This window comes from Mus caroli, unplaced genomic scaffold, assembly GCF_978045245.1.
Source record: "Mus caroli unplaced genomic scaffold, Mus_caroli_1 scaffold_16, whole genome shotgun sequence".
Taxonomy (NCBI): Eukaryota; Metazoa; Chordata; class Mammalia; order Rodentia; family Muridae; genus Mus; species Mus caroli.
Genome location: NW_028227271.1, coordinates 32,045,086 through 32,066,710, shown reverse-complemented (window position 1 = coordinate 32,066,710; position 21,625 = coordinate 32,045,086). Strand labels below are relative to the sequence as shown.

The following is a 21,625-nucleotide window of genomic DNA, read 5'->3' as shown; positions in this document are numbered from 1 at the left end:
ATAAACTCATGTTTTATAGGTGTGAAACACTAATCATGAAGATACAAAACTAAGGCTGGCTCTGGCTCTTGCACTAGAATGTTCCAGATTCCGATAAAATTGCTTGGGTCCTAACTCCAATTGACAATGGTTCCTGTCTCCTCCTTACCTTCTAGATCAGGCAAATGGGTAGGCTACGGCAAAGTGCACCATATCTCTCTCCACCCTAGGCAAGCACTCCTTATCTACTGTGCTGTAACAAGAAACTAGGTATCGCTTCAGCCTGGGTACCAATCACCTGCATTCACCATGCCATCAGAGAAAAACATCAGTGTTATCTAAAATGAGTGCATTTACCTTGCCAAAGATTCTGCTGTCTGTCTATGACTAATCTCTTTGTTTTTAAAAAAAAAAAAAAAAAAAGTGGATCTTGGCTCCAGGACTCCGCCGAACTTAGGAACTCAGTCTGCTCAGGTGAGAGTGAGCACCACAGAGGCAGACAGCTTCTGGGACAGGTGGGAGCCACAGAGCCACTGAGGCAGCACCCTTTTGGGGCCGCAGACATCCGGCACCCTCCCAGCCGGAAGACAGTGGTCTGCCCTGCACAGGAGCCCTCTGCCTCAGGAGCAGGGAGCACCATCTTGGATCCAGGACTCCACCGAACTTAGGAACTTAGTCTGCACAGGTGAGAGTGTGCACCAAAGAAGCTGACAGCTGCTGTGACCTGCCAAAGCAACACAGCATCTGGGAAAGGTCCTGTTTTGGGCCTTCTTCTTCGACCAGGAGGAGGTCCAAACACCAGATATCTGTACACCTTCCCTTTAAGAGGAGAGCTTGTCAGCAGAGAGTGTTCTAACCACTGAAACTCAGAGGAGAGAGCCTGTCTCCCAGGTCTGCTGATAGACTATAATCAGAATCACCAGAAAAACAATCTCTAAACAGAGACAACTATAACAACTCCAGAGATTACCAGATGGTGAAAGGTAAACTTAAGAATCTTACTAACAGAAACCAAGACCACTCACCATCATCAGAACCCAGCACTCCCACTTCGCCCAGTCCAGGGCACCCCAACACACCTGAAAAGCTAGACCTGGATTTAAAAGCATATCTCATGATGATGGTAGAGGACATCAAGAAGGACTTTAATAACTCACTTAAAGAAATACAGGAGAACACTGCTAAACAAGTAGAAGACATTAAAGAGGAAGCACAAAAATCCCTTAAAGAATTGCAGGAAAACACAACCAAACAGGTGATGGAATTGAATAAAACCATACTAGACCTAAAAAGGGAAGTAGACACAATAAAGAAAACCCAAAATGAGGCAACACTGGAGATAGAAACCCTAGGAAAGAAAACTGGAACCATAGATGCGAGCATCAGCAACAGAATACAAGAGATGGAAGAGAGAATCTCAGGTGCAGAAGATTCCATAGAGAACATTGGCACAAAAATCAAGGAAAATGGAAAATGCAAAAAGATCCTAACTCAAAACATCCAGGAAATCCAGGACACAATGAGAAGACCAAACCTACGGATAATAGGAGTGGATGAGAATGAAGATTTTCAACTCAAAGGACCAGCAAACATCTTCAACAAAATTATAGAAGAAAACTTCCCAAATGTAAAGAAAGAGATGCCCATGAACATACAAGAAGCCTACAGAACTCCAAATAGACTGGACCAGAAAAGAATTACCTCCCGACACATAATAATCAGAACAACAAATGCACTAAATAAAGATAGAATACTAAAAGCAGTAAGAGAAAAAGGCCAAGTAACATATAAAGGCAAGCCTATCAGAATTACACCAGATTTTTCACCAGAGACTATGAAAGCCAGAAGATCTTGGACAGATGTTATACAGACACTAAAAGAACACAAATTCCAGCCCAGGATACTATACCCAGCCAAACTCTCAATTAACATAGATGGAGAAACCAAAGTATTCCACGACAAAACCAAATTCACACATTATCTCTCCACGAATCCAGCCCTTCAAAGGATAACAACAGAAAAAAACCAATACAAGGGCGGGAACCACGCCCTAGAAAAAACAAGAAGGTAATCCCTCAACAAACCTAAAAGAAAACAGCCACAAGAACAGAATGCCAACTTTAACAACAAAAGTAACAGGAAACAACAATTACTTTTCCTTAATATCTCTTAATATCAATGGACTCAACTCCCCGATAAAAAGACATAGACTAACAAACTGGCTACACAAACAAGACCCAACATTTTGCTGCTTACAGGAAACTCATCTCAGAGAAAAAGATAGACACTACCTCAGATTGAAAGGCTGGAAAACAATTTTCCAAGCAAATGGTATAAAGAAACAAGCTGGAGTAGCCATTCTAATATCTGATAAGATTGACTTCCAACACAAAGTCATCAAAAAAGACAGGGAGGGGCACTTCATACTCATCAAAGGTAAAATCCTCCAAGAGGAACTATCAATCCTGAATATCTATGCTCCAAATACAAAGGCAGGCACATTCATTAAAGAAACTTTAGTAAATCTCAAAGCACACATTGCACCTCATACAATAATAGTGGGAGACTTCAACACACCACTTTCACCAATGGACAGATCATGGAAACAGAAACTAAACAGGGACACAGTGAAACTAACAGAAGTTATGAATCAAATGGATCTGGCAGATATCTACAGAACATTCTATCCTAAAACAAAAGGATATACCTTCTTCTCAGCACCTCATGGTACCTTCTCCAAAATTGACCACATAATTGGTCACAAAACAGGCCTCAACAGATACAAAAGTATTGAAATTGTCCCATGCATCCTATCAGATCACCATGGAAAAAGGCTGATCTTCAATAACAAAATAAATAATAGAAAGCCAACATTCACGTGGAAACTGAACAACACTCTTCTCAATGATACCGTGGTCAAGGAAGGAATAAAGAAAGAAATTAAGGACTTTTTAGAGTTCAATGAAAATGAAGCCACAACATACCCAAACTTATGGGTCGCAATGAAAGCATTTCTAAGAGGAAAATTCATAGCTCTGAGTGCCTCAAAAAAGAAACTAGAGAGAGCACACATTAGCAGCTTGACAACACACCTAAAAGCACTAGAACAAAATGAAGCAAATTCACCCAAGAGGAGTAGACGGCAGGAAATAATCAAACTCAGGGGCGAAATCAACCAAGTGGAAACAAGAAGAACTATTCAAAGAATCAACCAATCAAGGAGCTGGTTCTTTGAGAAAATCAACAAGATAGATAAACCCTTAGCCAGACTCACTAGAGCGCACAGGGAAAGCATTCTAATTAACAAAATCAGAAATGAAAAAGGAGACATAACAACAGATCCTGAAGACATCCAAAACACCATCAGATCCTTCTACCAAAGGCTATACTCAACAAAACTTGAGAATCTGGATGAAATGGAGAAGTTCCTAGACAGATAACAGGTACCAAAGTTGAATCAAGATCAGGTTAATGATCTAAACAGCCCTATATCCCCCAAAGAAATAGAAGCAGTCATTAATAGTCTCCCAACCAAAAAAAGCCCAGGACCAGATGGGTTTAGTGCAGAGTTCTATCAGACCTTCAAAGAAGATCTAATCCCAGTTCTTCACAAACTATTCCACAAAATAGAAACAGAAGGTACTCTACCCAACTCATTCTATGAAGCCACAATTACTCTGATACCTAAACCACAAAAAGACCCAACAAAGATAGAAAACTTCAGACCAATATCCCTTATGAATATTGATGCAAAAATCCTCAATAAAGTTCTTGCTAACCAAATCCAAGAACACATCAAAACAATCATCCATCCTGACCAAGTTGGTTTCATCCCAGGGATGCAGGGATGGTTCAATATATGGAAATCCATCAACGTAATCCAGTATATAAACAAACTCAAAGACAAAAACCACATGATCATCTCGTTAGATGCGGAAAAAGCATTTGACAAGATCCAACACCCATTCATGATAAAAGTCTTGGAAAGATCAGGAATTCAAGGCCCATACCTAAACATGATAAAAGCAATCTACAGCAAACCAGTAGCCAACATCAAAGTAAATGGTGAGAAGCTTGAAGCAATCCCTCTAAAATCAGGGACTAGACAAGGCTGTCCACTTTCTCCATACCTACTCAACATTGTACTTGAAGTCCTAGCCAGAGCAATTCGACAACAAAAGGAGATCAAAGGGATACAAATTGGAAAAGATGAAGTCAAAATATCACTTTTTGCAGATGATATGATAGTATATATAAGTGACCCTAAAAATTCCACCAGAGAACTCCTAAACCTGATAAACAGCTTCGGTGAAGTAGCTGGATATAAAATTAACTCAAACAAATCAATGGCCTTTCTCTACATAAAGAATAAACAGGCTGAGAAAGAAATTAGGGAAACAACACCTTTTTCAATAGTCACAAATAATATAAAATATCTTGGCGTGACTCTAACTAAGGAAGTGAAAGATCTGTATAATAAAAACTTCAAGTCTCTGAAGAAAGAAATTATAGAAGATCTCAGAAGATGGAAAGATCTCCCATGCTCATGGATTGGCAGGATCAACATTGTAAAAATGGCTATGTTGCCAAAAGCAATCTACAGATTCAATGCAATCCCCATCAAAATTCCAACTCAATTCTTCAACGAATTAGAAAGTGCAATCTGCAAATTCATCTGGAATAACAAAAAACCTAGGATAGCAAAAACTCTTCTCAAGGATAAAACAACCTCTGGTGGAATCACCATGCCGGACCTAAAGCTTTACTACAGAGCAATTGTGATAAAAACTGCGTGGTACTGGTATAGTGACAGACAAATAGACCAATGGAATAGAATTGAAGACCCAGAAATGAACCCACACACATACGGTCACTTGATCTTCGACAAGGGAGCTAAAACCATCCAGTGGAAGAAAGACAGCATTTTCAACAAATGGTGCTGGCACAACTGGTTGTTAACATGTAGAAGAATGCGAATCAATCCATTCCTATCTCCTTGTACTAAGGTCAAGTCTAAGTGGATCAAGGAACTTCACATAAAACCAGAGACACTGAAACTTATAGAGGAGAAAGTATGGAAAAGCCTTGAAGATATGGGCACAGGGGAAAAATTCTTGAATAGAACAGCAATGGCTTGTGCTGTAAGATCGAGAATTGACAAGTGGGATCTCATGAAACTGCAAAGCTTCTGCAAGGCAAAAGACACCATCAATAAGACAAAAAAACCACCAACAGATTGGGAAAGAATCTTTACCTATCATAAATCAGATAAGGGACTAATATCCAATATATATAAAGAACTCAAGAAGGTGGACTCCAGAAAGTCAAATAACCCCATTAAAAAATGGGGCTCAGAACTGAACAAAGAATTCTCACCTGAGGAATACTGAATGGCAGAGAAGCACCTGAAAAAATGTTCAACATCCTTAATCATCAGGGAAATGCAAATCAAAACAACCCTGAGATTCCACCTCACACCAGTCAGAATGGCTAAGATCAAAAATTCAGGTGACAGCAGATGCTGGCGAGGATGTGGAAAAAGAGGAACACTCCTCCATTTGCTGGTGGGATTGCAAGCTCGTACAACCACTCTGGAAATCATTCTGGTGGTTCCTCAGAAAATTGGACATAGTACTACCGGAGGATCCAGCAATACCTCTCCTGGGCATATATCCAGAAGATGTCCCAACAGGTAAGAAGGACACATGCTCCACTATGTTCATAGCAGCCCTATTTATAATAGCCAGAAGCTGGAAAGAACCCAGATGCCCCTCAACAGAGGAATGGATACAGAAATTATGGTACATTTACACAATGGAGTACTACTCAGCTATTAAAAAGAATGAATTTATGAAAGTCCTAGCCAAATGGATGGACCTGGAGGGCATCATCTTGAGTGAGGTAACACAATCACAAAGGAACTCACACAATATGTATTCACTGATAAGTACATATTAGCCCAAAACTTAGGATACCCAAGATATAAGATACAATTTGCTAAACGCATGAAACTCAAGAAGAATGAAGACCAAAGTGTGGACAATATGCCCCTTCTTAGAATTGGGAAAAAAACACCCATGGAAGGAGTTACAGAGACAAAGTTTCGAGCTGTGATGAAAGGATGGACCATCTAGAGACTGCCATATCCAGGGATCCTTCCCATAATCAGCTTCCAAATGCTGACACCATTGCATACACTAGCAAGATTTTGCTGAAAGGACCCAAATATAGCTGTCTCTTGTGAGACGATGCCAGGGCCTAGCAAACACAGGAGTGGATGCTCACAGTCAGCTATTGGATGGATCACAGGGCTCCCAATGGAGAAGCTAGAGAAAGTACCCAAGGAGCTAAAGGGATCTGCAACCCTATAGGTGGAACAACATGATGAACTAACCAGCACCCCGGAGCTCTTGTCTCTAGCTGAATATGTATCGAAAGATGGCCTAGTGGGCCATCACTGGAAATAGAGGCCCATTGGACTTGCAAACTTTATAGGCCCCAAGATAGGGGAATGCCAGGGCCAAAAGAATGGGAATGGGTGGGTAGGGAAGTGAGGGGCGGTATGGGGGAATGTTGGGATAGCATTGGAAATGTAATTGAGGAAAATATGTAATAAAAAATATTAAAAATTAAAACACACACACACACACACAAAAGTGGGCCCATATTCCTTCTCCTATCTGTTGTTTTAGGCTATCTTCTTTCACAGTCTGTTTTTTTAAAATCTGTTCCATTCCTTCATGAAGTCCGAGTGTGCATCCTGATGTTTAGGAGTGTTTCTTGATGCTTCTTTGATGGAAATCGATGGGGAAGAAATGACAGGTGGCAAGCAAGAGAAGCAGCAATATGACTTTTGAGTAAGTCATCCTATCTCAGGCAGTCCTGACCAGCCAGGGACTAATGTCACAGGAAGCTGCTTCCAAGCCCACAACATCTCAATTAGCTGTTTCTCTTTTCCATTTTTTGTTGCAGGCATTAAACTCAAACAACGCTCACGGGATGGAACACAGCCAGAAATGGTGAGCAATTCCAGACTAGAAGAGGGGCAGAAGTCCCTGAATACCCCAAGTCACCACTTGTAAGTCATTAGAGGCAGCAGAGCAAGAGACACACCCTCAGTTATCCCAGTGCACCCTGTAGCAATGTCTTACTTATTGCTTCCCTGTGCTAGACCATGGCCCTTCAGGAACCACCTTCTGCCTTTTACCCAGTCTTCTCCATGCCCAGCCTATGAACTGAGCTATGTTGGGACCTCAACAACTTCTGCAGCCTCCATGTGTGTCCAACTCTGAACTGAGCTCCCATCTTATCATTTGGTCGTCAGGGGGCTCCTGACTGATGGTCTCCCTCCTCCCTCTATAATTGTTTCCAAACCCAAATGAATGGTTTCAGAGCACAAGTCTGGCTCCTCACTGTGGTATCAAACATCACAATGAGCAAAGGCAGTCAGGCACAAAGAAGTCAGAACATGCTGAGCACTGGGGGGTAAATATTTGATGAAATTTCAAGCAGATTTGGGTTGGATCATGGTATTACGGTTCAGTTTCTCATTAAAAAAATCCTTTATCTTTTGGAGACAGTGTGCTAAAATATTCATATGCAAATTGTGGGACTAAGAATTGCTTCCAAACTCAAGCCCAGTGGTGGACAGAGTGTTGATATAAATAAAACAGACGTTTCAATGACTTCATAAATGTTGAAGTGGATATGGAAATATAGAGGTTCACTTAGCTATTCTTTCAACTTTTGCATATTTTCCCATAATAGAACACGGTGAAGGCAGCCCATATTGCTCCACACTTCATACTAAATGAAAACTACAGTCCTTCAAAGACCTCCAGGGCTGAACACTAATTGTTCTCAGGTTCTCTTAGCTTCATTCCCCCTGCTAGACTCTTGATGGCTCTAAGAATGCCTTCCCTAGATATGCCAAGAAGCCCCTGTCCCAGGGCCCCAGCTAAGGCTGCTCATGTCCTTTCTACAGCTGTCAGCCTGGCCAGCTACCCCATTGCCTGAGAGCCTGCTCAAGCCCAGCATTCTCTTTGGGACCTTTCCACACCAACTGCTTAAGCACTAACAGCTGTGTCTGCATCCCTCTGCCTGCCAGAATATCAGCAGTAGGTACCCTCAGTAGACCACCACCATGGCGAGTCGATGATGAAGAAACTTTTGTTGAACTTATAGTAGAAGGAAAGGGAGGGAGATATAAGGCTAGGGTAGGACAAAAGGAAAAGACCAAAAGAACAAGAAAAAAATGTGGAAAGGGCAATGGAAGGGGCAAAGTCTCCAAGGCCATGACTTTGGAGTTTTAACTGATTCATGCCCAAACTAGAGATCAATCAGTACACATAAGTCATAGTAGCTCCCGTCTATGAACACTTCCTATGTTGTGCAGCCATCTTTAGCATCCCATTAACTACAGGGCTGCCACAGACAGTGTCTGCTCCCACATCACTCCCTGGAAGCATGGCAGCCTTCTCTAAGCTGGGCTTCCCTTCTCTTCAGAATATCTCATCATCTTTATCCACTTCCCAAGAGACCTGATATAACCTAGCATTAGGGGACTTTGAGCATCAGACTGGAGAGCATACATCTTTTGGGAAAATTATGAGACAGATAGCAGAATATCTATGCAATACCAACCCATATACTTGTTTCACAGCCTAGACTCCTTCTACTACAGGGGAGAAAGCAATATGGCGACCACTTCATCTGGCTGACTGGGGAAATTGAATCAGGCTATGGCTGAGTATCCTGAATGTGACTCTATTTGTTTCCCACCCATAGTATAGTGCCTTGGACATGTCTTTCAACATCTCCCCTAGACTTTACAATGTTTGAGATCTCACCAGTAGACGAGGACAGGTAGGGTCTGTTGAATGAAAGGGGTCACACACAATTTCAGGGTAGAAGCTGCGAAGTGTTGTGGACCCAGCTCTCTCATTCGATCCATGGCAGGCATATAAAACCATCCCCCAAAGGAGCTACATAATCTTCAAGCTAAACAGGGCATTAAAGTAGGAGGAACAATGCTCCATCAGATGCCAGGACCTCTGCCTCCCATGGGTCACTAACTCCATTACCTCTCGATGCAAACCTGAAGAGTAGAGAAGCTTACTGTGCCAGGAGCTGCCTGACTCACTATTGGATGTACTTAACCTGTGGAGAGCTCCTTGTGGGAACTAGAAGAGACAGCACACGCTTCAGAGTTCGAGTTCAGCAAAATGCACGTGCATTCTTCTACAGACTGAGGACACAAAGCTGAACCTAAGTCCTGGCCAAGTTTGCCATGAAGCATCCAACAGAGTATCTGGCTTGCATATGCTTCTTGAGCCCTCCTACCAGAGCCTCTTACATTATTCCAGGTGCGCAAACTTTTACATAGGACAGCTTCTAAATTAAAATAAACCTAACTGCATCAAATTGACTACTGTAAGACAAAATGTTCAATAATGATATAGATCTTCAAATTAAAGTTGGAACATGTTGGCAGATTGCAACCTTTGTCTCTATTTTCTCCAATACTTGTCTCCAAATTAAATTCCCTCATCATCTCCTGTGGGAAGCTCTGGCTCCTGCTTGCCTGGGTCAACTGCTGATCCCTGAATTATATATCCTCTTTGGCTTGTTGGCTTCTTTCTTTTAGAATTCTGATTTCTGAGAAGTGTGTGCCTCTATGTACTAGACACAGCCATTCAGATTCTTCTCCATGTTTCCAAGGCCCAGATCAACAAGGTAGATACTCAACCAGATGAATGAGCCAAGCCCAGTCTTTCAGTTTTCAATTTTCACTGCAAGTTCCTAAGGCTGAAGAAACTGGATGAAGAGATTTGAGTCCTCTGTTGGATGACATGCAATGGTGGCCATGCAATTGAGGCCAGCGTGGGTGAGTAGGGGCATCAGAAAGAGAGCATGGGTTACTTACTCGGAGACCTTGAGGCCCTGGGGGTCCATCTCTGCCTTCTGGGCCAATCAAACCCTTTGGAAAAAAAGGAAAAAGGAGAGAATGTTATGTGTGGACTTCCATGGCATTGCATGTGCTTTTCCCTCTCACTGTCATTGGATGGGAACACGTCACTGCCTCCAAATGGGAAATGATGGGGTCAGAAGAGAAGAAGCAATCCATGATCTGCCATCTACCCTAAAATATACAGACTGACTGCTATGGGCTTTTAAAACCCTAAAATATACAGACTGACTGCTATGGGCTTTTAAAACATGTTTAACCAGGAAGACATGTGCAGCGTCACACACTTTGAAGAAGAGCACAGGAGGAATGGCATGACTAATGTAGTAGTTTGCATAAAGCACACAGAGAAGAGTCACCTAAAGCAGTGTATAACTCTTAAATATCTCCACTCTTTCCATTATTGCTGCCTTGGAAGGAATTAGCTTGGGTTTTCTGACTCTTGGGAAACAAAAACCAAAGTATCAAAGTTAGTACAAACAGAGCCTGGAAAGATGGCACCATTGTTAAGAGCATTTGTTGCTCTTAAAAAAAATAAAGTTGGTGCAAATATAATTATCTATGAAAGGTGCATGTCGATTAGAGAAAGAATGTTGAGGGCTGTAAATTTTGTGTGACCATTGGGGTGGGAGTCAGTAGACATTGCCAAAGTCTGACCGTGTCTTCTATATAGTGGAGATGGTGTATTCATCTGCTAAGCAATTGAAAAGACCACATGAAGAGTGAACCCTCAGGCCTGAACACTCCATCATAATTGTTCAGAACATGTGAGACCCTAAACTCAAGCTCTGGCTCTGTCGCCACATCCTGCTGTTTTTCCAGTAAAGTCTTCCTTGAACTTCTTTCCTTATCTTAAATAATAAGCATCACACAGGCGTGGTCCCTATGGTTAATGGTTGCATGACTCTTAGGTGGCCAGTCTCCTATTTAGAGCCATGCTCTTTTCTTTCTCTATCACCGTGTAAGCAGTAAAGTGAATCCATCTGTGGCATAGGATGAACGGCAATGCACAAATTCTCCTTCCTCATAAGGAAGTGGTTTGTGCCATGCATTGGTAAGATTACCAGAATCTGTTTCATCCTAGGGAAGGCAGGGATGTCGCCAGCATTCAGATGCAGAGTATCATGTGCTGTTCCCAGAATATATTTTCCTCTCCCTGGGGTTGCTGAGGTTCACAAACTCAAAATTTTTCTATTCTCCACTGAAAAGTCATTAAAGCCAGTGTCTCCTGGGAGAATGTGGCTACTTTTTGCCCTTGTCCAGGCATGGATCTAAATTTAGCTGGGTAGAATCTTGCCCCAAGGTCAAACTCCCTTAATCTGTTATCTCCTAGAACACAGGATTTTGCTCCATTTCATTTCCTGGTATGCCTTTAATACTCGAACCATATATTTTGTAATTTTTCTTTCTAAGCTTGCTATGCTTGTAATGAATGATGACAAAGACAACTTTCAAATTAGAGATGAATCCATTGAGTACTAGAGTCACCAGGTACTGTTAGCAGAGGTACAAATCTACGTTTTGGAAAGATACCATAGGTTGTGTGATCAAGGACTTTGGCTTCTAATCATAAGTGCCTTCCATGGTCAGCCTGCTCTTTTTCCACTCCAGGCATGTCCCACTAGAATATTCACCTGAGTGTCCATTAGCAGGGACATCTCTCCACATGTACTCATTAAGTTCTCATCATGGATAAACCTTGTGGATTTCAATAAAGGAAAAAATATTGGTCCTGGCCTTAAGAAGTTTACTCCAAGCATAGCAATAAAATGACTCCTAGTAGCATATTTCTACACCAGTTGATCAGAGCACTTTTCAATCTTCATCAGAGAAGCTTCTTGCAGTAGCTGGGAATTAACACAGAGACCCACAACTGGAGAATACAGACTTTGTGAGCACTCAGTCCTAAAAGGGATTATCTTCATCAAATCCCTTCTTCCAAGACTTAAAGATCTTTGTGGAAGAGGAGGCAGGGAGATAATAAAAGTCAGAGATGGTAGAAGACTCAAAGGAAACAGTGCCTTCTAGACACAACAGAACTGATGCATACATGAACTCAGAGAGACTGTGGCAGCACAGAGAACACCTGCACAGGCTAAAACCAGATAAAATCCCAGCACTAAGAAAGGAGGTGGACACAGGCTACACCTCCAACTGAGAGCCTATATGCAATTGAAACCTTCTGGGAAATGCAAAATCAGATTTCTCCAATGCAGTGTGACTAGGTATATCAACCATAATCCAGTGTAGGCCCCATGCCCAGGAGTGCTCCTCAAACACAAAGAGATTTCATGGATTTGAGTGTGAGTGTGTGTGTATATGGAAACATAAACTCTAGTTCCGCAATTGGAAAATATTGAATTTCTATTCTTATCTGCTGGAGGGGGTGTGGTATTTGTTTATGCAGTTTGTTTGTTTGTTTGTTTGTGTGGTTTTTGTTTCATTTGGGTTTTTTGCCATTGATTTTTAAAAACATTTGTAGTTTGCTTGTCTTATTTGTTTGTTTGTTTGTTTGTTTGTTTGCTATTAAGAAGAAGAGGGAGAATAAAATTAGTTGAGCAGGAAGGATCTGGGAAGAGTTGCTGGAGAGAAAAGAAAATGATCAAAATATACAGATGAAAAAAAGGTAATAAAAATGAAGGAAGAAGGTAAAATATACAAGCATACACATATATACAGAGATAAATGTAACTTTTAAAATACATTGTATAAGAACAAAAAAATTTTAAAGAAATTTAGTTCTAGAATGGTGTTCCCTTTTAACAAAGCCTTTATCTGAGTGCTTCCTGAACTCTGATCAAAGTAATTTCCTTAGCAACACCTTGTACTGTACAAAGTCCTACTTTACAATGACATGAGTGTACAGCACAGGAGACCATCTTCAGTACCTAGGACAGTTCTCCCAAACAGCAGTCCTTACTCCAGGAAAGGAATTTAAAAAAGTTTCAAGGCTCTCCCCATTTTACACTGCATGATGAAGAGCACCTACGCTACACAGACACCCAGTTCGATTTTTTTGTTTTGCCTTTTAGTAGCTTTTCAACCCAGCCAACCACCACCATACCAATTCCTTCACCGTGGCAGATAAGAATAGAAATTCAATATTTTCCAATTGCGGAACTAGAGTTTATGTTTCCATATACACAGAACCTAATTCTCTCAAAGATTACAGGAGATAGCAATCGTCCCAAAAGTTTTGATGTTAAGCCTTTCTAATTACACTGCAATCAAACACCATCTAGGTTTCTTTTATTTTCTACCCATCACAGTGAACAGGGCCTAAATCTTAGCGTGAATCAATTCAGAGATGCAGTTGCTTCATTTCCCTCAATAAAATACAGTGATGTAAAAGAATTAGAATCATGTTGACTAGAAATGTAACTTTAAGCCCCAACCCTGAGAGAATTCACTATTTCAAATGACCCCTGTGGAGTTCACTGCATTTCTATTCATTATCCTTAGAATCTGAACATTCACCATAAATGATCACAGGAACCCATCATCTCCTCCTAGCAAATGGTTATTTTTCACATCATTAGATTCTTAACAGAGGCAGAAATTAATGGCTGTATGCTCAGAGTCTCCACACAGTCAAATCTAATTGGAGGGGTGGGGAAAGTATATATGCATGAAGTGGTTCGATTGACATTTAAGTGCCCGATCTGAACAGAAACTGACACACCAAGAGTTCCTGATAATGGCCTGTTTGTGACAAGGGGCTCTGAATGCAGGCTGCATGATATCTGTACTTGATTCTGTGCCAGCAGCAATGCCACCTGCCTATATATAGTTCATTGTCCCATGAAGAACGGTGATAACCACAGCACCTACCCAAGTGATAGCATAGCTTCTGAAATAATTCTGTATTCAGCAACAGATAGACTATACATTTCTGGACCTATAGATATTAGGCACAGCTGCTATTAGGGAGTAGTGACTTACAGGTGCTCCTGGAGGCCCAGGTAGGCCTTGGTGACCTCTTGGTCCGGGAGCTCCCTGAAAGACAAGCAAACAGACATTAGTCACTATATTCCTCTCTACATAATCAGGGACACCACTGCCATGGCCCTTCACTGACAAGAAGATACTTCCCAAACTCCCAGAAGGGACCAAAGGCATGCAGGCATTTGATTCTCAGGTGGAAATTAACTGGACATATCCCTGAGCCCAACCCCATAGCTGTGGCCTTTCTTCTGCTACAGCTTGAATCCCCAAGATGGGAAGATCCATTCTGCATACCTGCTCTCCCTTCAGGCCTTCCCTCTGCACCTGAGAGACAAACAGGATTAGCAAAACTATCATCAATTTCCTCAACAGTAATGAGCCACCCTCAGTCCCATTTCAGGTACCCACTCCCACATGCCACAATGTTGTGTTTCTGACTCTTTTTCAAATATGATCCAGTGTTTGGTGTTGAATGCTCTTTTTGTTAAAGGTTTTAACAACATACATTAAGAACAGATAATAGTGGGGTTTGGGGTGGCCTTTTCACGCATATATGTAGTACCCCCTGATTCCTCCCTCAGCAACCACTAATTGCCTACAGATCCTGTCATCAGATGAGCTCTTCTCTATGCTTAGAGGTCACTACACGTCCAATGACCCATTTCCGTGACCTTATGAGTGCATGGATCCCACCAAGAGTGACTCACCACAGAGCCTGGCACACCAGGGGGTCCTGCAGGCCCCACATCTCCCTGCAGAGAGACAGGAAGCACATCAACAGTTATTGTTGCCACATTCCTCTTTTGCCTTTTTCCTGGCTCTTGCTTATCCTGAGCACAAGAAGATCCTCTCCGTGCATCATCACACATATCAAGCAATATGCTTAGACATCCCCCTACTTTGCAGTATTCTTGAAGAGCACCTAAATCTTATCCCACCATCCAGCCCACAGGCTACTGGAAGGCATGAGGGGTTTTTTTTTGTTTTTGTTTTTGTTTTTCTCTTACCAATGTCCATCTCTAGCTGGCTGTTCTGTGAGATTTGTCCTAGCTACACACTGCTTAGGCACCAGATAGGACCATAATTCTACATGAAATGTATCTGTCCACTTTGGCAATATAAAACCCTGGACTCCATGACTCCAGTGCCCAACAGCTAAGACAAGGACAGTGCATTTAGATAACACCCCTAGCAGGAACACTTTCCACTTACCTACAGCCCTACTCAAGAAGCCCAAAGCATTACTGAGTAAGTGAGCCAATGAATGAATGAGGCACTGAATGAACAAAGATGAAAGCCTGCTAACTTTCAAAGCTAAGTAGGAATAACTAGTGACATTGGGCATGCTTGCCACTGTCTACCACGTTTGAGTGTATGGTAAACTGATGAGGCACATGCCCTATCTGCTCTCCCTCCAGACCTCCCTTTGAGTCCAAAACCAACTCAGGTTCTTCTCTGTCCAACCCCACCATATCCTATCTCTGCCTGAAAAAAATAACCATCACCAAGTACAGTTCTAGCTACCCCAGTTGCTCTTTGATGTATTTTTCACGGGCGTGCTTGTTGACATGTGTGTGCAGGGCACATGTGTTTGTATGCATGTGAGTGCCAGAGGTTAACATGGCAGGGGGTGGTCTTCCTCCATCAGGATTTACTGAGGCAGGATCTTTAGCTGAACACAGAGCTTACCAGTTTGGTTATGCTATGTCATCAGTCTGTCCTGGGGATTCTCCTGTCTCTGACTTTTCCACCTATCAGATGCCAGCGTTATAGGCAGGGCACCACACCAGTTTCTTTCTTTCTTTAAACAGAGTTACAGTGCTTTATCCACTGAGCATCTTGCCTGCCTTCCCAGTTATGTTTTTTCTATGTCAAAAGGCTTGCATAAAATACAACAGGAAACCTGCCACTTTAGAAGCAAGTTTTAAATTCACATTTAAAAAAATCTGAATCGCTAAACCCAGACACTATTGTGGATGCCAACAAGGGCTTGCTGTCAGGAGTCTAATATAGCTGTCTCCTGAGAGGCTCTGCCAGTGCATGACAAATACAGAAGTGGATGCTCGCAGCCATCCATTGGACTGAGCACAGTGTCTCCAATGAAGGAGCTAAAGAAAGGACCCAAGAAGCTAAAGGAGCTTGCAGCCCCATAGGAGCAACAACAAGAGAACACATGGTGGGACTCATGGCTCTAGCTGCATATGTAGCAGAGGATGGCCTAGTTGAGCATCAATGGGAGGAAAGGCCCTTGATTCTCTGAAGCCTGTATGCCCTAGTGTAGGAACAGGCCAGGGCTGGGAAGCAGGAGTGGGTGGGTTGATGAACAGTGGGGAGAAGAAAGGGGATAGGGTTTTTTTCGGAGGGAAAACCAGGAAAGGGGATAACATTTGAAATGTAAATAAAGAAAATATTCAATAAAAATTTCTGAAAGTACTTGAGTGACAGCTTCCCTTGCTGTGCATTCATTTTTGTCTCTCACCATAATAATTGAGTTCTGCCTGACAGGAACCTTTACTTTCTCTGAGTTACCACACAAGGGACACATGCACACACACACACACACACACACACACACACACACACACACACACAGCCTCTGCATGTCCACATCATGCATTTAAAGCATTCTATAATCTGGCCAGGCATCTTCATAACAAGTACATACATATTATATGTACTCAGGCTCTAGCTTAAAAATTGTTATATGCATTTCTCTATGAATATTTAACTTCCCTGGGCTGGTTCTATTCACTCTATACCTCCACAAGTTTTATTAATATTTTGATAACATACAATTGGCCAAAGCTTTCCATGGCTGAGATGAAACACTATGACAAATAACAACTTAAGAAGGCAATGATTTATCGCACTTACTCTTCATATCACAGTCCATTATCAAAAGGAAATCAAGGCAGGATCTGATGAAAAGGTCACAGTGGAGTGATGCTTACTGGCTCATTTCTTATGGCTCACACAGCCTGCTTATGACACCCAGGACCACCACTCAGAGGTGGGTACCACCCACAGTGAGCTGGTTCCTCTCATGCCAATCATGAAATGCCCCAGAGGCATATCCACAGGCCAATCAGATAGAGGCGTTTCTCAATAGCACTTCCCTCTTCCTGAATATCTCTAACTTGTATCAAGTTGACATAAAACTATAGTATACCGCATACCTATTGTGTAATTTTGTGTGACTGTGACTCACACATAGGGACAGGCAACATTATAGACAGCTGCATAATGAATCTCAGTGGCTCATTATGAGATGTCATAGCTTGTCATTAACATGACTAAACAAAAGTAATTGCAAATAACAGTCGTAAAATAAATCAATACATGTTTAATCACTTGCAGGTCATAATGAGATAAAAATCTCTTGGTATATTCAATTTTCATTGAGAAAGTAATATTCTAGTATTCATCCATAACAATTATGTAAATATAGCCAATAGTTATTGGCCATGTCACTCTCTGGGGATCTAATATAGATGAAGTCTTTCTCTGAGTTAACATTTTCTTCTATCTTAGAGATGAAGAAAGTGAAGCATAGAAATATAAATTGCTCAAAAAATTTAATAGTGAATATATTCAAATCTTTTCTAGAGTCATATTTTCAATTATATGAAGTTTTTTTTACTGATTGATTTAGCTGTTGAGAAAACTAACCCCTAGGATAACCCCCATATTCTAGTATTGGTACACAATGCAGAAATCTTCACATTACAGTGGACTCTAAGTGCCCAATTGTAAGTACAGAAGGAAACCACTGTGATTTCCACATTGAGATTCTAAGAAGGGTTGTGGCTTCTACTGGGTGGTTTGTCATTTCTCTTTACTCAAGCCATGGGCTCTGGGAAGCAACTTCCACTGTGAAAAACCACATAGCCCCAAAGCACCAAGGAACTGGGCCCACAAATGACTGACCCCATAAGAAACAGGGGATTAGATTTTACAGTCCTAGGGCACTCTTGAAATAACCACAGCCCACTTCAGGAGAGCTCCTGAGCTGGGACAACATGTGTCCCTAGATTGTTGCTCTGAAATACCATCTTGAAGGCTTTCTGATAAACTACAGAGATTTGAAGGAATTTGTTATATAGCAATGGCTGACAGACACTAGAGATGATCTAGTTCAGTTTTCAACACAAGCTAAGATGCTCTGACCTATATTACTGTGAATCTTATATGGTCATGTGGATTTAATAAAATCCATCTTGGGGTCTTAGGCATGATAATATTTTTTGGTCCCTGTCTTTTATCTGTAAAAAGAATGCCCCAATGGTTCCAATGGCTTTTTCAATGCCTGTGAAACAGCAAAAGTCTATAAAATCTTAGATTTGCTCTCTCATAATGAGATGAGAGGCTCCAGACCATGTGAGCCTGGCTGATTTGTAATTATCTCTAGGAATGCCCAAGTAATGTGATGACCTGTGACACAGACTGTTCACCTTTGTATTTGTCATGAGAAGTAATAACTCACCATTTCCCCAAATATGAGAGGACAAACTAAGTCTTCAAATGTAATAGAAAGACTCAGAATACAAGCAACACACACACAAACAAAGAGGGGGGGGTTGCACAACAATCATCATTCTTTGATCTTACTGAACAAGTAACGTATTTTAGGATTTTATATCCCTGAAGGAGCATATTAAAATCCTAATACTGGAATAATACCACAATGCAAATCTCAATTGTAAAATAAGCCATCAGGGGAGAAAAGCTAACTCAGCGAGAAATGAAGTCAAGGTGAGCAAGAGGGAAACATAACATTCTCCAGTGCTGTCCCTCTGTGGAGGCTTTTGCCCCTAATTTCTACTGATTGACTCACAGCACACCACAAGTGCATCTGCAAAGGATTCAAGGAAATGCCTTCTTTTACTTTAACTGTCCCCAGGAAACCTGTCTGTGTCGAGGTGACTATCATCTGCCTCCTGCTAGAGTCAATCTGAGAAGCGGAGATGCAAGGGTTGCTCTGATCCAACCACCCCCAGCTTCCCTATCCACCTCTGTATGGGCCAATGTCTCGTTTCTTCAAAATTCTTCTAGGCTCTGGTAAGAAGATCCTCAATGGTCCTCATCATCCTTCCTGCTGTGAAACCAAACCCACACCCACTCCCTTCTGCACTCTGACTAGAATGCTTGGCGTTCATCTTCATTGCCACTTCACATCCTGGAAAGAGCCTTACTTGCAGCCTTTTTGGTTAAGGTGCAAAATTCTAAGCTGCACCACATTTATTAAACTAAGCCCTGCTGAAGGCACACCAATGTGAAGGGATGTGGTGACTAGAGATTTCAGAAATGTCACAAAACATTTGTAAGACTGTTAGGAAGAGAGAAACAAATGAAGGAAAGAGTACAAAGAAGTACAGGGATGTTTTTACGTTTATTGTTTTTACTTATTCATAACATTCCTGAGTCCAAACAGCATTTTAAATAGCCAAAGATTTTAGTATATCTGGATATCATGTGGTTTTTCCATTTGGGGTTTGGTTTTTTTTTTTTTTTTTTTTGGTTTTTCGAGACAGGGTTTCTCTGTATAGCCCTGGATGTCCTGGAACTCACTTTGTAGACCAGGCTGGCCTCGAACTCAGAAATCCGCCTGCCTCTGCCTCCCAAGTGCTGGGATTAAAGGCGTGCGCCACCACCGCCTGGCTGGGGTTTGTTTTTAATGAGCATTTATTATTGAGGTTGGAAAACAATTCACATGCAAACATGATTTGGGAGTTCCTGATGCCCAGTGAGCTTCTGTGTGCACCCTCTTCCCAGAGCTCAGTGTGCCCCTCCCCCAGGGTCTGCCTGCCTACCTTCTCTCCCTGCAGTCCTGCCACACCAGGAGGCCCAGGTCTTCCCTGGAAGAAAGAAAGCAAAGGTGAATGATGGCAGGTCCTAGGGATGCAGAAGTGGGGATGGGGCCTTCAGGAAGTGGAGCTCGAACAGCTGGGTTCTCCTCAGGAGCCCATGTTTCCTTTCTTACTAAGAAATTCTTCCTCTGGAAATCTGAATCCAGCATCGCCACGTTGCCATTTCTAGAATCATGCTGGTTTTGCAACTGGACAATACAATTGAGAAAGCACACAAGGTCACATTTTGCATAAAGATGGAAGTGTCAGAGAGAGGACCTCACATAGGCGGAATCACGGAGAACTCAGATTTGCCTTGGGCCAGAGGTCAGAAGGGCAGAGGGCAGAGGGCAGAGTCTGATGGAATCCTTTGAAAATGCTGGTCCCACGTAGTCTCCAAATCCAAGAAGAGTCTGCCTACACTTAGGCCAGGACTAGAAAATTACCATGGGGAAACTGATGACCAAAGAAGTAGCGTATGAGATGTCAAAGGCATGGAGATACTGTCCTTTGTGTCCTTACATGACGGTTCCTTCTGACAGAAAGAGTAAGCATACATGGCAGTTATAAGGGAAAGGACTTGCTCTTTATGCTCCTGTGTAACACTCCTCAGGAAATGAAAGGGACTTGCAGGAGAGCTGGAGAAACTGTGGGCACCCACCAGGGGATGGAATGCAAGGAGAGTTGACTGTAATCCACAGCAATGTGACCATCTGTGCCCAGCACTTGCACTTCCTACTGTTTAGTGGAAGCCCAATGAAGCCACCAGTCTGCAGTTTCCAGTTTAGACTTCCAGAGCCTAAGCCATAGATGCACTTTCTCATGAACAATCCTTGGGTCCATGACAGGATTTCTTCATGGATTTCATAGTTCCATTTCCTTTGCCCATATCAATACATCCTACTGTATACAGCCCCAACTCCATCATCTGTGTCAAATAGCCTGCTATGCTCAACTCATTCTACATGCTGAGCACTAGGGCTGCTTCTAATTGTTTCTCCCAGAGATGTGTGGCAGGCACTACCCCTGCACATTCACCCCAAGGGATTGCACTATGACCACATATCATATTACCCAAGGTACAATGGATGCAAAGCGGTGGGATTGTTGGAATCCCCGTGGTGCTGGAGTTCACAGAATCAACACAGTTGAGGTCCTTGGCCTTGCATTACTGCTGCTTCCATTGAGCAGGAAAGAAGCTGGGGTTTGTAGGGAGGTTCACTGATTCCTGTGACTCATCAGCCCCAGCACCCACTTACCTGCTCTCCAGTCTCTCCAGGCTTCCCAGGGAATCCATCCAGGCCTCGCTCCCCCTGACAAGGAAGGAAAATGAAGAATGAACAAACAGTGGCCAGGGAACAGTGACTCCCTGTGGTCACAGAAAGGAAGGGCAGCCTTAGGCCCTGAATGACTGACAAAGCATGCTCAGACCCCCCTCTCCATCAGGAGCCTCCACATAGAGGAGAGCAGAGCACGTCACAGGACAGCTCTAGAACAGATGTCACTGGGGTCAAATTATAAGTATATGTTTCCCTCTGTGACCCAGGGATGGCATACTCTTCTCATCACAAGAATCTTTATGTGAGTAAAAGAAAGAGAGGCATGGTGTTTGTGGCAAAGTTGACAAAATGATATAAAAATACTATATCTTTATCCACTCACCCAGCAAGTAGGAGCATCCACCAGGCTCTCAGCCCAGGAATAGACCTAAGAACTGACCTCTAGCCAATAGCGAGCTAGCATCCAGCCATGTATCTAATCCCTATTCCATCTGCTTACATTCATATGCAGCTGATTTGAATCTCTTACTCCGTGTAGTATCTTGGACAAGCATCCTCCTTATAGTTTGTGGGAATACTAACCCCTCCCCTAAGACACCGATAAATCA

At 42.3% G+C, this 21,625-nt stretch overlaps 1 protein-coding gene across 1 annotated transcript in view; it reads right to left on the bottom strand.

The window, feature by feature from the left end:
• Window positions 1–21,625, bottom strand: part of Col22a1 (collagen type XXII alpha 1 chain) — a 248,560-nt gene that overhangs the window by 137,056 nt on the left and 89,879 nt on the right. The window contains exons 17-22 of the mRNA XM_021183654.2: window positions 20,997–21,050; window positions 19,702–19,746; window positions 14,599–14,643; window positions 14,186–14,215; window positions 13,889–13,942; window positions 9,905–9,958 (exon numbers count right to left, since the gene is read on the bottom strand). Coding sequence (XP_021039313.1) covers window positions 9,905–9,958; window positions 13,889–13,942; window positions 14,186–14,215; window positions 14,599–14,643; window positions 19,702–19,746; window positions 20,997–21,050 — 282 coding nt within the window. The remainder of the gene's footprint in view (window positions 1–9,904; window positions 9,959–13,888; window positions 13,943–14,185; window positions 14,216–14,598; window positions 14,644–19,701; window positions 19,747–20,996; window positions 21,051–21,625) is intronic.